General features: G+C 46.1%; 2 protein-coding genes across 12 annotated transcripts in view; both read left to right on the forward strand.

Annotated features, from left to right (window-relative positions):
• Nucleotides 1-8,071, forward strand: part of LOC116216193 (multiple epidermal growth factor-like domains protein 6) — a 56,758-nt gene extending 48,687 nt beyond the window's left edge. For all 5 annotated transcript variants that reach the window (XM_031556874.1, XM_031556872.1, XM_031556871.1 and 2 more), the window contains 16 exons: nucleotides 479-613; nucleotides 712-855; nucleotides 945-1,146; nucleotides 1,236-1,376; nucleotides 1,863-2,045; nucleotides 2,420-2,491; nucleotides 2,795-2,921; nucleotides 3,178-3,317; nucleotides 3,960-4,163; nucleotides 4,525-4,674; nucleotides 5,013-5,192; nucleotides 5,736-5,852; nucleotides 6,260-6,409; nucleotides 7,014-7,229; nucleotides 7,692-7,796; nucleotides 7,891-8,071. In XM_031556874.1, the coding sequence (XP_031412734.1) occupies nucleotides 479-613; nucleotides 712-855; nucleotides 945-1,146; nucleotides 1,236-1,376; nucleotides 1,863-2,045; nucleotides 2,420-2,491; nucleotides 2,795-2,921; nucleotides 3,178-3,317; nucleotides 3,960-4,163; nucleotides 4,525-4,674; nucleotides 5,013-5,192; nucleotides 5,736-5,852; nucleotides 6,260-6,409; nucleotides 7,014-7,229; nucleotides 7,692-7,796; nucleotides 7,891-8,051 (2,427 nt within the window). In that variant the 3' untranslated portion in view covers nucleotides 8,052-8,071. The remainder of the gene's footprint in view (nucleotides 1-478; nucleotides 614-711; nucleotides 856-944; nucleotides 1,147-1,235; nucleotides 1,377-1,862; nucleotides 2,046-2,419; nucleotides 2,492-2,794; nucleotides 2,922-3,177; nucleotides 3,318-3,959; nucleotides 4,164-4,524; nucleotides 4,675-5,012; nucleotides 5,193-5,735; nucleotides 5,853-6,259; nucleotides 6,410-7,013; nucleotides 7,230-7,691; nucleotides 7,797-7,890) is intronic.
• Nucleotides 8,072-8,105: 34 nt separating this feature from the next.
• LOC104914348 (multiple epidermal growth factor-like domains protein 6) overlaps nucleotides 8,106-14,474 on the forward strand; it is a 31,662-nt gene continuing 25,293 nt past the window's right edge. For all 7 annotated transcript variants that reach the window (XR_004162013.1, XR_004162014.1, XM_031556866.1 and 4 more), the window contains exons 1-10: nucleotides 8,106-8,362; nucleotides 8,449-8,548; nucleotides 9,253-9,419; nucleotides 10,384-10,617; nucleotides 11,065-11,162; nucleotides 11,761-11,938; nucleotides 12,391-12,618; nucleotides 12,808-12,903; nucleotides 13,060-13,233; nucleotides 13,930-14,085. Coding sequence is in view for 5 of the 7 variants with exons in the window: in XM_031556866.1 (XP_031412726.1) it covers nucleotides 8,116-8,362; nucleotides 8,449-8,548; nucleotides 9,253-9,419; nucleotides 10,384-10,617; nucleotides 11,065-11,162; nucleotides 11,761-11,938; nucleotides 12,391-12,618; nucleotides 12,808-12,903; nucleotides 13,060-13,233; nucleotides 13,930-14,085 (1,678 nt within the window). In the remaining 2 variants the exon portion in view is untranslated. The remainder of the gene's footprint in view (nucleotides 8,363-8,448; nucleotides 8,549-9,252; nucleotides 9,420-10,383; nucleotides 10,618-11,064; nucleotides 11,163-11,760; nucleotides 11,939-12,390; nucleotides 12,619-12,807; nucleotides 12,904-13,059; nucleotides 13,234-13,929; nucleotides 14,086-14,474) is intronic.

Genomic DNA, 14,474 nt, shown 5'->3' on the forward strand with positions numbered 1-14,474 from the left:
AAAAAAAAAAAAGAGACTTGGGTTTTCTGGTAAGCTGGGCAATCATTCCCATCCTTGCTTCTGCCTTGTAGCAGCAGAACTGTGCGGAGCTAGAAAGGTTGGGGATGGAACACCAGATCCACCAGTTCAGCCTGGTTCCTTGAAGCTAATCAGGCAATTTTTCCTAAATTTTGTGTAGTGCCAATTTAGCAGTGGGTTGAGGAAGCTTTACTCTAGCGTAGGTGAATTGCCACGTGCATAGTTGTGCAGCCCTTTGCTGCCATGTTAGATAAGGACTGTGTCTACTGCTGCTTTACTGACACAGGGTGCTATTCAGATGCCACAAATCTTTTGGTTTTCGGACTGCTGTTCTAATGATTCAGGTTGTTTATTTTGCAGCAGTGTCTGGGAGCTGGTAGAAGGTGCAAAGCTGCTTTGTTCACGTTGTAAGCAATATCACTGCGCATCCACCAAGTTCTTTCTTACATCCCCTTTTTAGGACCGTGGTCAGTCTCACTGCAGAGACTGTCCAGAGGGAACATTCTGCAATGAGATAGGCCTGGCTGAAGCCCAGCCTTGTCCAAAGGGGCATTTTTGCTTGGGTGGAAGTTCCTTGCCTCTCCCTTGTCCAGTGGTAAGAATCCAACATCGTTGTGTTTTTTAAATAGTAGTTTTCAGAAGGTTTCCAGTCCCTTGGAGTAGGGTATTCACTAGTTCTCTGTTTCTGTGCAGGGAATGTATACAGATGTGCTTGGGGCAGGTTCATGTAAGCCCTGCCCAGCAGGCAGGTACTGCAGCATGGCAGGTCTGACTGAGCCAGAAGGACCTTGCCAGCCTGGATATTACTGCAGCCAAGGATCCAGCAGCTCCTCACCTGTGAGTACCCAATACCTTGTATTGCTGCAGACCATTAGGCACTACGAAAGACTTCATGGGCTGCATCAATCTCATTTCCTTTGCTTCAGGTGGGCCTTTCGTTTGGAGATCTCTGTCAACCAGGATATTACTGTCCTGCTGGCACAGGACACCCGAAAGAGATGGCATGTCCTGCTGGCACCTGGAATGGCCAGAGGGGAGCCCAGGATGCCACTTGGTGTCTTCCTTGTGCCCCTGGGTTCTTCTGCAGTATGTCTGGCCAAGATGCTCCCGTAGGACTTTGTGCACAAGGTGAGACAAAACCAGAACTTTTTAGCTACTTAGAAATTCAGGGGGATTTTTTGCATGACAGGGAAGACTTGTATGCTTTCTTCTTCAAGGCTACTACTGCACAGGAGGGGCAAAGACTGCAAAGCCAGAGGATGGTGTCACTGGAGGTATCTGTCCTCGAGGACATTTCTGCCCTGCAGGTTCATCAGCTCCTTCTCCCTGCCCCAGTGGTGAATACAGCAATGCAACAGGTCAGGAATTGGATCTTTGCAGCCTCAGTGTGGCTTGGGAAAGCTAGAAGCAAATCCTGTTTTTTTGTCTGCATCCAGGAATAGCAGTTGATACTACTAACTATTACAAGCACTCAGTATTTTCCTTGGGACAGAGGAAGGATTCTTGGTTGTGTTTTTTTCCTTCCTTTTATTCCTCTGGTGTCACACGGAGAATACAATTCACCCCCATAGCACGCAGGTCAAATGGGGTTGTAGCAGTGACACTAAGCGAGCTATTAACCCAATTTCCTCACTGTTCTGCCTGCCACCTACCGGTGTGATGTGAGGTTACTGAGACTCGGGCTGGAGTGGATTTGAGAAACTTGCTGGATGGATCTCACCAGTCATTCCCAGAGGGCTTGCAGAATAACTGTTGCATCTGCTGCTGCTTTAAGTGCACAGCTTGGTAGAAGAAAGTTGTCTGTGCGGCGTCTTCTTCCAGTTCATGACTTATTTCCTCTGTAGGTCAAGACAAATGTGTTCCATGTCCTGCTGGGTTCCACTGTCCTAAAGGACTGCGACGCCGCTGCCCTCCTGGCTTCTATTGCCCTCAGGGAACGGGAATCAGTTTTTATCCCTGTCCCCCTGGGACTTTCAACCCCTCTTACGAACTCAGCCAGGCTGAGAGGTGCCAGAAGTGCCCTGCAGGTGAGGAGATGGCTGAGTACGCTCGTGGTCTACGTGGAGCAGATCAGAGGGTGATCTCTGCATATCTCTTCTCTTAATCTACTGAGATATTTTTCCACTTGGAAAGGCAAATATAATAATACCCAAAGTAGATTCCTTGTACTACTGGTATTGTCCCCTAGTAAGCTGAATTTGGTGGCTTTTTTTTATCCTTTGTAGGAAAATGGGTTTGGTTTTACACTTGGGGTTTCCCAGAGGAGTGTGATTTGAACTGGACTGCTAATGTTGAGGGATCAGCTCTCTCAAAGCCTCACTCTTTGTCTTCCAATCAGTATGTGCAGCACACCAGCTCTCCTGTTTTGTACTGATACTCTTTTCCCTTTGTGGTCTTCCAGGAATGTTCTGTGGAGACTGGGGACTCTCCTCTCCAAGTGGTCCCTGCTGGCCAGGGTTCTTCTGCACAGCAGGTATCAAATGTAATGCTCACAAGGGCCAAGGAGAAGTGAAAAATTAGAAAGCTGTTGTCTTTAGGAACAGTTTTAGACATTGTGTGCAATCTCTCCCTGGCTTTTCCTGCAGAGTGTGCCAGGATAGCCCTAAGGAATGTCTAATCAAAAACCTGCTTTCTGAGGCCAGTAGAAGGACTTGGGAAAAGAAGCAGTTATTCTCTTCCAGCTACGGAAATTATTCTTTAAGTGTGTGGAACAAACTGGCCTACAAATAGCAGCCCATATCATTCAGGAAACCTTAGGTTTATCTTCTTGATGTAGGAGCAAGTGTCCCAAACCCTGATGGAGCCACGAACACCAGCTCTGGTGGCCCATGCCCACCTGGACACTTCTGTCCAGCTGGCACAAGTATCCCACAGCAGTGCCCTGTGGGCACTTACTCAGACAGGTAAGCTTCTGCATTTGCTTTTCCTTTTTGTTTTATCCTTCTGTCCCTACTGCTGACTATCTGGTGCCTTCCTTACTTGCCTACGGAGTCCTTCACCCCCTTAAGGTGCAACTCAGTAGTGCTCATTAAACACATCCTTGCACTGATTATGAAAGCCTCATGGTTGTTTTCACTTGGCCAGGGATGTAAGCATCGAGGGTCTTCCTGCTGAACTTGTACCCTTGCCAACAAAAAGCCTGCTTATGTCTCTCCACAGGCCATACATGTGGCAGGAATCCAGCTGCATGGCATGCCCATCTGGCCATTACTGCAGCTCTGCTGCCCTCACAGCACCCTCAGGGCGCTGCTCAGCTGGGTTCTACTGCCTGGCTGGAGCTTCCTCTCCATCACCACCTGGTGAGTTGTACTGTGTGAACATCAGTGTCTTCACCTGCTTGTGTCTTGGCAACAAGACAGCTTTAAAAAATGCCTCCTTTTCCACCAGTACTCCTGCTTCTGCTGCTTCTTAGTCATTAAAGCAACTGAATTAGTTTTGTTGGTGCTATTGGAGTGCATACACTCCAAGGATAAAAAAGTAGTCAGTCCACCAGCCTGTGTTACTGAATGAGACACTTTCATTGAACACTGGGAGGGTTCTGGCTACCAGCATACAATGCAAGCGGCCTGATTCCCACTTATCGCTTTATTGTGCATAAGAAATAACAGTTTCTTAGAGAAGAATTCCAGGTCCTTAATGGACAACTAAATATTCTCCAGAATTCAGCTAAATGCTTAGAAAGCTGATGTGCAAAAATACGGTTCACTGTGGCTTTTCCTTTGAAGCAAGGAGGAAGAGCACAAGGTGACACAGCACTGAATAACTCCAAAGCTGAGATACTGTAGTCATTTTAGATTCTGTGTTGTGGCCCCTTTTGGTCTGTAAGATCCCGGAAGAGATAACAGAGGAGATCCTCATCAGTTAGCTCCATCTGTTGGTGTTGTCCCTTGCTCAGGAGCTCCCTTTTTTTTTTTGCTTTGTTTTGTACTTTTGTGTTCTAGGTGTGTGGGAGGCAGGAGGCCCCTGTCCTGTGAGCCATTTCTGCCCAGAAGGAGCCAGCTTTCCCTTAGCCTGCCTTGCAGGGACTTATAACAACCTTACCAGACAAGCTGCATGCTTCCCTTGTGCTGCAGGGTACTACTGCCCAGAAAATACTACCAGCTACAGTGTGAATCCTTGCCCAGCTGGCTTTTACTGCCCTAAAGGTGAGATGGACACAGGGGATGAGGTCATCCATTGACCAGGCTGAAATATCTTCTTTTTAAAGGCAGGAAGTGGTCCCTGTGAAATAAAGCTTCAGGGGTCAATCTGGTTCTTCAGTGTAGAAGCACCCAAGCTCTTACACCATAGGCAAGGCTATCATTTAAGCCTCTCCTTGGTATATTAAGCAGTGCACGGAGGTTGTCACAGCTGCAAAGGCCAAGCTGTGCGTTGTGAAAGTCAGCACTGATATAAATAGGCGACAGTATGACATAGAATCATAGAATCCTTAGAAACATGAGGTAAGGCTGTGGGATTAATGGCCAAGATATTATAATCTGTGAAAGATTCTCTCTTATTTCAAAGGAACCAGGTTTGCTACTGAGTTTCCCTGTCCCCGGGGCTACTTTAACCCTGATTACATGACACAGAGCTTGGATAGCTGCTTGCCCTGCCCACCTGGGCATTACTGTGGGAAGGAGAACTTGACAGCTCCATCAGGCAAGTGTGATGCAGGTGAGTCTGGATCTGTTTGGCTGCTGTAGTGCACGGCTCATAGAGGAAATGTCTTAGGATGCATCCATCAGCCTCCCTGTTTGCTTGAGTCACTTGGCTCTCTGTAGGTCAGTAGTGGTGTAGTACCACTGAAGGCACCCTGGGAAGGCACTTGGCTTTCATATGGGTGCAGAATTCATGTAGGATGTATCTGGTAGCCATGAACAGTAATCTGTCTGCGATTCACAGCCTGTTTTGGCTGGAGAATTGAGCCGTATAGCAATAGTACTGAACTCAGGGTTGTGAGACCATCTTGGTTGATGTGGTGCAAAAGGATCATTATATGCACTCGTTTTCAGGCTGGTTTTGCATCTCTGCTGCTTGGACCTCACAGCCTTTTGACCTGGATAACTACACCAGTGCCAACTGCCTCTGCCCAGCTACTGCTACTGGAGGGAAGTGCATAGCTGGTTTCTATTGCCCTCGAGGAAGCCCAGAGCCTCTTCCCTGCCGTCCTGGGTTTTACTGCAATGCTTCAGGTCAGCGTCTGTTTTTGAAAAGAGACCTGAAATACAGACATACTTGTTTACTTAGGAACTCAGTAGAAGACCTAAAGCTAAGTTCTAATTGCAGGTGATAAACTCAACTTTGCCCAGAGTTTTTTGTGTATCCTTAAGCTTCTGTGGCCATGTTCCCATCCTTAGAGGAACAGTGTGAATGCATCTGTATAGGTTTGTAGATACAGAGGGTCAAGGTCCTCTGTCAGATTCCTCTATATTCTCTGAATCTGCAGAGCCTGCAGACACTGGGATACAGTCTGCTGATTCATTTTCTTCTGTTTCTTTTTTGTCCTTTCGGTATTCTTTTGGTGTGTTAAATGTGATCTGTTTTTATCCTGATACATTCATAGAGCTGCAGTGGTGTTTGCAAGATGTCTTTGGTGTCTCTCTGGGCTGGCACAGAATGGGGCTCAGGTATTAGCTTGTCGTGTTCACCCTGAGGGAAGCTCCAAGTTGGTTTTTCTCCTGCTTTTCTTCCTTTGTTTTCGTGCTTGGGTTGCCTTTACCCTCTCTGTCTTCCAGGTCTGTCTATGCCTAGTGGGGAATGTACTGCTGGGTTTTACTGTAAAGGTGGAGCAGTTCTCCCTAATCCAACAGATGATGTGACTGGGAATATCTGCCCTGAGGGGACTTACTGCAGTAAGTATCCAGCATCAGTCAGTGACAGCAATTCCTTGGCATTTAATATCTGGAATCCTGATGGGTGATTCTGAGAGTGTGATGGACAACTTGCTGGGCTTTGATCAGGGTGCCCCGAGTCCCAGATTCTTCTCCTGGTTGCTTACCCATACTCTGAAAGTAGGGACATATTTGTCTCATTGCTTGAAGCTGTCTGTCTTCAGGATGTGTTTAGCTTCACCTCCATTAACCATTACAAAATAAAGTTAATATCTGTCCTCTTCCATGCAGCACTACTTGACCTTTGAGTGAAAATAAGATTCCACTGCTGCCCTTTCCATGCTGCCCTGCACTCATTCAGCCCCCAAATGCAACAATATTTGTTCTTTCACTATTCATTTCTTTCTACCTTGTTTCTCTTCTCACAGCTGCAGGGTCAGCAGAACCCAAGCTGTGCCCAGCTGGCACCTTCTCCAGCCTGCCAGGGAGGAGATCACTTTCTGAGTGCCAACCTTGTCCCTCTGGCTTCTACTGCGAGGGTCCTGGTCTCAGTGCCCCCACTGGAGAGTGCTGGGAAGGTGAGGGATTTCACTGACTACTCTGCACACTTTGTACAGGAGCTGCCTGCCTATTTCTGGCTCTTAAGCTTTCTTATGGGTGAAAGTTTGGAAACTCACTGCCTGGTTTTCTTCTCTTGACCAGAAGATAATTTCTGGCTCTGTGTGAAAAGGCTGTTATAGAGGTTCAGGCAACTCTGACATAGAAGCAGAAGTGGTGACTTCTCTGTATTTTGTCTGAACAACTGAAATACCATCAAGGGAAAACTCTGATAGCCAGTGGGAAAGTAATCCTTGACAAGTTTCAGTAACTGGAAGGAAGCAGAGCTCAGTGCTGCATCCCTACGTGTTTCCCCATACCACCCACAGCTTTTGTCCTGTGTTTTGAAGATCACTAGGTGTTCAATTCCCTTCTTATGAGCACCACTGTGGATTTGTCCCAGCAGAGTTGTAATTCTGATCAATAGTAAGTTAAGGTCAGCAATAGATTTATTTCTCAAGTGGGCAGTGAGGTGCTTGGTTGGCCTGGGAGAACCTGTTAGGAGCCTTCACTTCCAAGGAGCAGCAGCTCATGCCTAGTACATCTCAGTGACTAATTTGTCTTTCCCCTCTGTCTTCTCTGCAGGCTATTACTGTGACAACCAGCAAAGGCCAGTTACTGATTTTACCCTTTACCCCTGCCCTCAAGGCTTTTACTGCCCACCAGGGACAAAGAGGAACACTCAGTACAGCTGTCCAGTGGGAACGTTTGGCCCAAGGCAAAAACTGAAAACTGTCAAAGAATGTCAAAGCTGCCCACCAGGAAAATACTGTGAATTCTCTGGACTTGCTGCCCCCACAGGTATAGTGCTGTTCTGCATCTGTTCACAACAACTGGAGTCCTGCTGACAGCTGTTGGCTGCTGCCAGAGATTGAAGTAAGGACAGTAGGGTTCTTTTCTCTGCTAAGATGATCTGTTACTTGTTGAGAACTTTCTGAAAAGAAAAAAATCTCTCTTTTTCTATGCAAGAATGGAGAGTTGTACTGCAGAAGTCAAAATGTGTGCTGAAGTACTTTGCCCAAACACAGAGGCAGTGCTTGGTCTGAGCTAAGTGCTTCTGTTTAGGAACTGTCAGTTTGTCATCTGTTACCAGATCTGCACTTCCAGTAAGAAGCAGCTTCTCCCCTTCTTGGCCATTTCATCATTAATTTGTGGAGTATGCAGTGATGAAGCACCTTGTCGTGGCCTGTATTCCAATCTGTATTCAGAAATTTATATTTATGCACCCATTGTGTGCTTTTTGTGTATTATTCTATTTTCTAGGAGACTGTGCTGAGGGATTTTGGTGCAGAATTGGTGCCCGGGTAAGAAATCCTCAAGATGGAGAATCAGGATTTCCTTGTCCTCCTGGTCATTACTGTCCAGAAGGTAATGTACTTCACTGAAGCATAGCTTTTCATTTTCTATATAAAATAAAATATGAGGTGACGTTTCTTCTTTCCGGTGTAACTTATTTTGCCAGGTGCACCACATCCTTTAAAGTGTCCTCCTGGCACCTGGTCTGGCAGTGAAGGCAGGAGGAGTTTGCAGGACTGCCAGCCTTGTCCTGGAGGGCACTATTGCAACAGCTCTGGACAGAGAGCCCCCACAGGCCACTGCAGCCCAGGGCAAGTAGAAGATTGAACACATCTGTGTAGTCTGGAAGGAGAGATGTTCTACAAAAAGTCGTCTTAACCCTCTTGAAACAATGAGAGTGTGTTCCTGTATTTGCTGCTGCAGGTATTACTGTGTCAGTAGGGCCCAGACCCCAGTGCCCACTGATGGACTCTCAGGAGCTCCGTGTCCCCTGGGTCACTTTTGCCCTCTTGGATCCAAGAGTCCAGAACCGTGTCCTGCTGGCTCCTACATGCCACAGACCCATGGAGAGAAGTGCCATGCTTGCCCAGAGGGTGAATACTGTGTCCCTGGTGAGCAACCAGAGCCATGTCCCCAGGGTAAGTTAGGGTTTCCCTGTTGAGCCTGATTTTTCTGTAGATTTTTCAGAGACTGCTAATTCTGATCAATTCTCTTTTTTTCCCAGGGCATTTCTGTCCCAAGGGCACAGCTCTTCCAATGGCTTGTCCAGCAGGATCATATAACCCCTCGCAAAGGCAAGCCAGCTGTCTTCCCTGTCCCCAAGGGTAAGAGTGAGAATGTGACATTAGTGTTGTATGTAGGAATAGAGAACTATTGGAAGTAATGGTTTATCCAGTCACCTTGGCAGTGTGCAGTGGGCACATGACAGGAAGCAGGGCAAGTATTGAACTCTGTTGGCTAAACTGTATAATTGATTATGCAAGCAAAGTCCTAAATCCACGTACAACTGCTCCGGAATGGAATTTAGAGGAGAGATCTGTTAAAAGCAAGGAAACCATTGGAATTAACATCTTTCATGTCTTGCAGTAAGAGCTGGCAACTGTTCCCTTGGCAACAGGCTGGCATAGTCCTGATGTAGGGAGAGAGAGTCTTGTGTATCAACCTGATGCTGAGACTGGCATGTCCTTAGGGGATTCATCTCCAATTACTAACTGGATTTGACCTTGATTAACTGTTACAAGCTGATGATTCACAGCCTGGATGTGTTATGACTCAAGTTAAGAAAATTATGTCTCTGTGGCTTTTGCAATTATGCCGTCAATTTGGTGTATGAGGAAACAAGTAAGAATGTAGTAATATGCATGAGTTGTTTTTGTTTTTGTTTTTTGTGATCAATACAGCAATACAAGTGCAGCAGCCACACTAGATTGGCTATTACCACCATTAAATCATTATTTAGGTATTTGTGGATAGAATATTGCTAGATTGTTTTCCCCTCACTGTCCCTTTTCTTCTGTCTTTCAACCAGGTTCTTCTGTCCCAAAAATTCCTCTTCCTTTCTGGACAATGAGTGTTCAGCTGGCCACTACTGCCCTACCAGCACAGCTTCTGCCACTCAGTTTCCATGTCCTGAGGGCACTTACAACCCACAAAATGGGAGCAGCCTGGTATCTCACTGTATCCCCTGTGAGCGAGGTAAATGGCAAATAAGAGTATCTCAGGATGGTGACTGGGCAGTCCATGAAAATATGTTTTGAATGTTCTTGAGGTTCAGCAGTAGCATTTGCACGTTTCAGTAGATGAATAACAGGCTACAGTGTCTCATGCCCAGTATATCATATGGAAATGAAGACAAGCAGCTATTCAGTATTATATTATTATTGATCTAAGGGCTTCTGAAGCTGTATTCTGAACAGGACTTGTAAGCAATAGGCAAGGCTCTTTGGTTGGACTCGGGCACTTCAGAGGAAGTGTTACTTCTTGGCTCTGAAATGTACTTTAAGAGATGTGATGTGGGAGAAGATATTAGTCTGGGAGATTGTCATCTCCATACTGTCACACATCTGTCACAGATACCTTATGAAGTGCTTCATAAACTTGAAAAAGAAAGCCATCTTTATGAAAAAAAACTTAGAAGGCAACTTGTCACAGTGAGCACAGGTACTCAACTGAGATGAGAATCAGAAGCAGTATAGCTATATCGTTGTGTCCTACTGAGAATTAGCTTAAATTAAAAATTATTTTAATTGATTATACTATCTCCAGATCTTGAGCCAGTATTTGTATGCAGCACTGCATTGTTCGATGCAAACGTGATGTTGGCATGAGATTTGTGCCACCTTTAGGGTGGGAAGTTCAGCAAAGCCCCTCAGCTAGACTGTCTTGTCAGGGGAGGGGAGAGAGAGGTCAGGTTATTCTTCTAGTATAGATATCTGATGATGGTATGAATCACATCATGAGCCTAGATTATGACTTAGATTAATAATTTAATTTCATTAAACCTGCTGTCACTAGGCATCATGTGCTGGTTGTTGTTTGCCTAATTCAAAGGAAATCTTTTTGCGTTTCATTGCACATATTTACATGTTTGCAGCTTGTCCTCTGACACATCTTTACATTGTTTTTTCCCAGTACTAATGGCTCTGCATTGCTTTCTCAGGGCACTACTGTGCACTCACAGGGCAGGCAAGTGTTACAGGGCCCTGTCTGGCTGGGTTCTACTGCAGTGGAGGCTCTTCTAATCCAGCACCCACAGATGGTCTTCTGGGGGACGTGTGCCCAAAGGGGACTTACTGCCCTATGGGCACTGCCTTTCCACGGCCGTGCCCTCCTGGTTATTACAGCAACTCAAGTGGGAATACTGGGATTGAGGACTGCCTTCTGTGTGATGCAGGTACAGTACTGAGAGAAAGGACTAAAGAGATTCCAGCCAAACACCAGCATTTCTAGGGCTCCTGAGAAATTTCGTGGTTCTGGAGCAGGTGATCATGCACATCTGTTTTCCTGGAGAGAGAGATGAAATAAAGCATAGATGAAATCTACCACTTACCCCTGTAAGAGCATACTAACAGTGAGGTGCTTATTTCTGTGCTACGATCTTCACTTTCCACCTTTCCTCTTGAAGTTCTCATACTTTGAGATAATGCATAGTGCTGTTTGTTCAGACAGGTAAGCTCTGTGCTGCAGCTGTTCTCAGTAAAAACATCTTCAGGAGAATAGATGTGGGTGATGTCAAACATGATGGTTGAGTGATTTTTTTTATTTTTTTTTCCCATTTACATTTTCCCATCTGTCTCGTTTGACCAATGTCATTATGGTGCTATTGGGGTCCCTCCTTCAGGGTATTTCTGCAGTGGGACTGGACTTTTATCTCCAACTGGGTTATGTGAAGGTGGATTCTACTGCAGTGGAGGAGCCATTTCTCCTAAACCTCCCAGGGTAAGTTGTTCCTGTGATGTAAATATGGCAAACATGGTATCTGAACTGAACACCACTAGATTACTGTATTTCTTTTGCGCCAGCTCAAACTCTAAGTTACTGGTTTATTAATAGTGAGAGGGGCTAGGAATGGCTAAATACACCTGACCAAAAACATCTGTCTTTGCAAATTGGTGCTGCAAAGTGGACAGAATGCCATATCACATAAAAATTACAGAGGTCATTAGTGCATGGGTTAAAACAGAATATTGCATCTGCCAGCCCTCCTCCTAGGCAGAATACACAGAACTCTTGCAGATCATAATGAGACAGTGGGTTAATGCAGCAGCTCTCTGAGACCACGGGTGAAGAGGAAAAGGTGATGCCAGCTTCCACACAGCCTGCCCAGTAGGACTTGTTATGTGCAGGGTTCTGATCTCTTAGCTTGGAAAAGGATGTGTGCAGCCTACAAGATGACTAAGTGATGAATGCAGTCTTCTTTGCTGTGTGTCTAGTGCTCTTCACCATAAGAATCTGACCATCCTTCTTGTGAGGCCGCCCTCTGTGTTTGTGAACTGTGTAGAATGACTTTCTGTAACAGTGGTGTTGTTCCTCAAAGATAACAGTCAGTGGAGGACCGTGTCCACCTGGACATTACTGCCTAGCAGGGAGCAGCAGAGCCCAGCCTTGCCCTGCAGGGAGTTACAGCCCATCCTGGAGCATGGTGCAGTGTTTGGAGTGCCCTGAAGGTTTTTACTGTGAGACTGCTTCCACAAACTACACGGATTGCCCTGCAGGTGGGTCTGATGGTACCTATTTACTCGTTCTGGGAATTTATAAGGATTAGCAGATGCTTTTAAAGCTGTTTGAAGTGGATTCAACATGGGACTGTGTTGCATGAATCACAAGTCTCTTCTCCTGGACCTTGGTCAAAGCACTTAACCTCTTTGTGATTCAGTTCCCCTGTATGAGTAGACAGAGACTACGGAGACTTTTATAACATACTTTGAGGTCTTATTAAAAAGTATTGCTAATCCTCAACTCTGATCAACTTCATTTTATGCTGCTGATGTGACAAAGATGTCATCCAGTTGTGACAGATTGCAAGATGGGCCCACTGTCGTAGCTTGGCTCCAGTCTTCCTCAGAAACAGATGAAGAGAATTCTGTGTGCACAGGCTGGGAGGTTCTTCTCAGGCTGTTACCAACATGCACTGACCTTTTTTTGAAACCCGCCTCTTCTCTCCTAGGTCACTACTGCCCCAGGAATACCAAATTTGCCACGCAGTATCCTTGTCCTCCTGGAACATACAGTGATGCTTTAAATATCTGGGATGCTTCCAAGTGCCAGCTGTGTCCTCCTGGAAGGGTCTGTTCCAAGCCAGGCCTAGCAAGACCAGATGGACTGTGCATGCCTGGATGGTTTTGTCCACCTGGATCCATGTCAAGCAAGCCAATGTTTCCTGGAAATCACTCAGGTATAATAAAGTGTAATAATGATTATTATTGTAGCAGTGGTGGTGTGGAGTCACCTAGAGGACTCAGATGTCTTGCTTTCCCTTGCTGCTTTCTTTAATTGAGTGCTCTAGTTCTGTTCTTAGCTCCTTAGGTAAGATAGACCCCTTGCAATTTTTCTGCTTCAGCTCAGCCTCTGTTCTTTCCATCAGTGGGCATGGCAGCTCCAGCTTCTGGATCTTTTGGGCAGTGTCAAGCAGGAACCTTTTGTCCTGTCGGTTCATTTCTTCCTATTCCCTGCACTCCAGGTAGGAAAAGCATCTTTCTCCCTGCACAGATTGCTTTATTTTGTTGTACTGTTTTCAGTTCTGCCATGATCACTAGGCAATCCCAGTCTTGTGCTGTTTGTATTTGCATTCTCATGTCTCTCAAATGGAGGGCTTTGCTTCTATCCCCTGCATCAGGTATGTACTGTGCAACTGCAGAGCTATCAGCTCCATCAGGTCCCTGTGAGGCTGGCTTCTACTGCACGGGGGGCTCCGTGCTGCCAAACCCCATGGATGGAGCAGTGGGGAACATTTGTCCTCAAGGCCACTTCTGTCCTGCAGGGAGTTCTTCTCCATCTCCTTGTCCCCGAGGTAGGTTTGATAGCAGCTGCTGCATGCCATCATTTCTCTTACCAGTGCCAAGTGAGCTGCTGAGCTCATCTGAGTCTGTGCCATTGTTTTGCAGCCCCTTGTTATTTTGCAGTGAAGCGTGCCTTTATGCTCCCCAAGGGGCAGCTGCTGTCAGCATGAAATCTTAGCTGCTAATCTGCTGCTGTTGTATTGGAAGCATCAGTCCTAAATTCAGACAGTAATTGCACAATTGCCTCTGGAGCCTCAGTCTGTGGTATAGATGCTGTTGTGCAGCTGTCGGGGGGATGCTCTTTGCTGAGCATTCCTGAAAGAAAGGTCACACAGCAGTGGTGAGCTGTGCACATGTAAGAGTCTCTGCTGCCCTCTCTGCAGTCAGAGCCGTCCTTTAATGTTGCCATTAATGATTCTACCAATTAAGGTGAATGAGAAAGGCTTTTAGATGATCATTTCTTTCCTGGGTAAAATCTACAGATATATTGAGCAAGTGATTGTACTGCTCAGTCTAGACCAGAAAGAAATAGGAATTCACCTTAGCCAGCATCCATAACCAGCCTCCCACAGACCTCTCTCACAGGAGTACTGCCATCCACTAACAGCTGTGCACCAGTTACTCTCTGAAGACTTTGTATTTCTCTCCATATCCACTTTCCAACAGTGTTGAGGATGATGGGAGCATGTGCTTTCGGTGTCTTTCAGGCTCCTTTCTGGCTCATCGTGGTGGCCAGTCAGCACAGGACTGCCAGGCCTGCTTCCCAGGGTGGTTCTGTTCTGAGTGTGGTCAGAGCTCCCCAGAAGGTCTGTGTGAGGAAGGGTGGTTCTGCCCGGAGGGCTCTGTGTCTGGGCAGCATTCAGGTAGGAAACTTGGAGATCTTTCTTTATCTACAGGAGTTGCAATAGGAAGATGGCCTTAAAATCTCCACCCCATAGGGCTGGAAGTTACTGTTATAAATTTCTGGCTATTTAGATTTCTAAAAAAACGTTTTCCAAACATTCCATCTAGTAATGCAGTTGAAGTAGTGGGTAACTATGAGAGGAGGATGGACCTTGTTTACTGGGATTTTACCAGGGCAAAAAACCAGCTGAATAAATATCTCAAGAGGTGCTTATTCCTTGTTGTGTTTTCAGCTTTGCTAGAAAGAGCTGGTAAGTGAGAACGTGATCTGAGGATGTCTGTTCTCCATTAGGAAAGGGTGATATGGGGATACATGCTACCTCACACCCTGCTGTGTCAGGAGCATTCA

The sequence above is a fragment of the Meleagris gallopavo genome, chromosome 26 (assembly GCF_000146605.3).
Source record: "Meleagris gallopavo isolate NT-WF06-2002-E0010 breed Aviagen turkey brand Nicholas breeding stock chromosome 26, Turkey_5.1, whole genome shotgun sequence".
NCBI classification, from domain to species: Eukaryota; Metazoa; Chordata; class Aves; order Galliformes; family Phasianidae; genus Meleagris; species Meleagris gallopavo.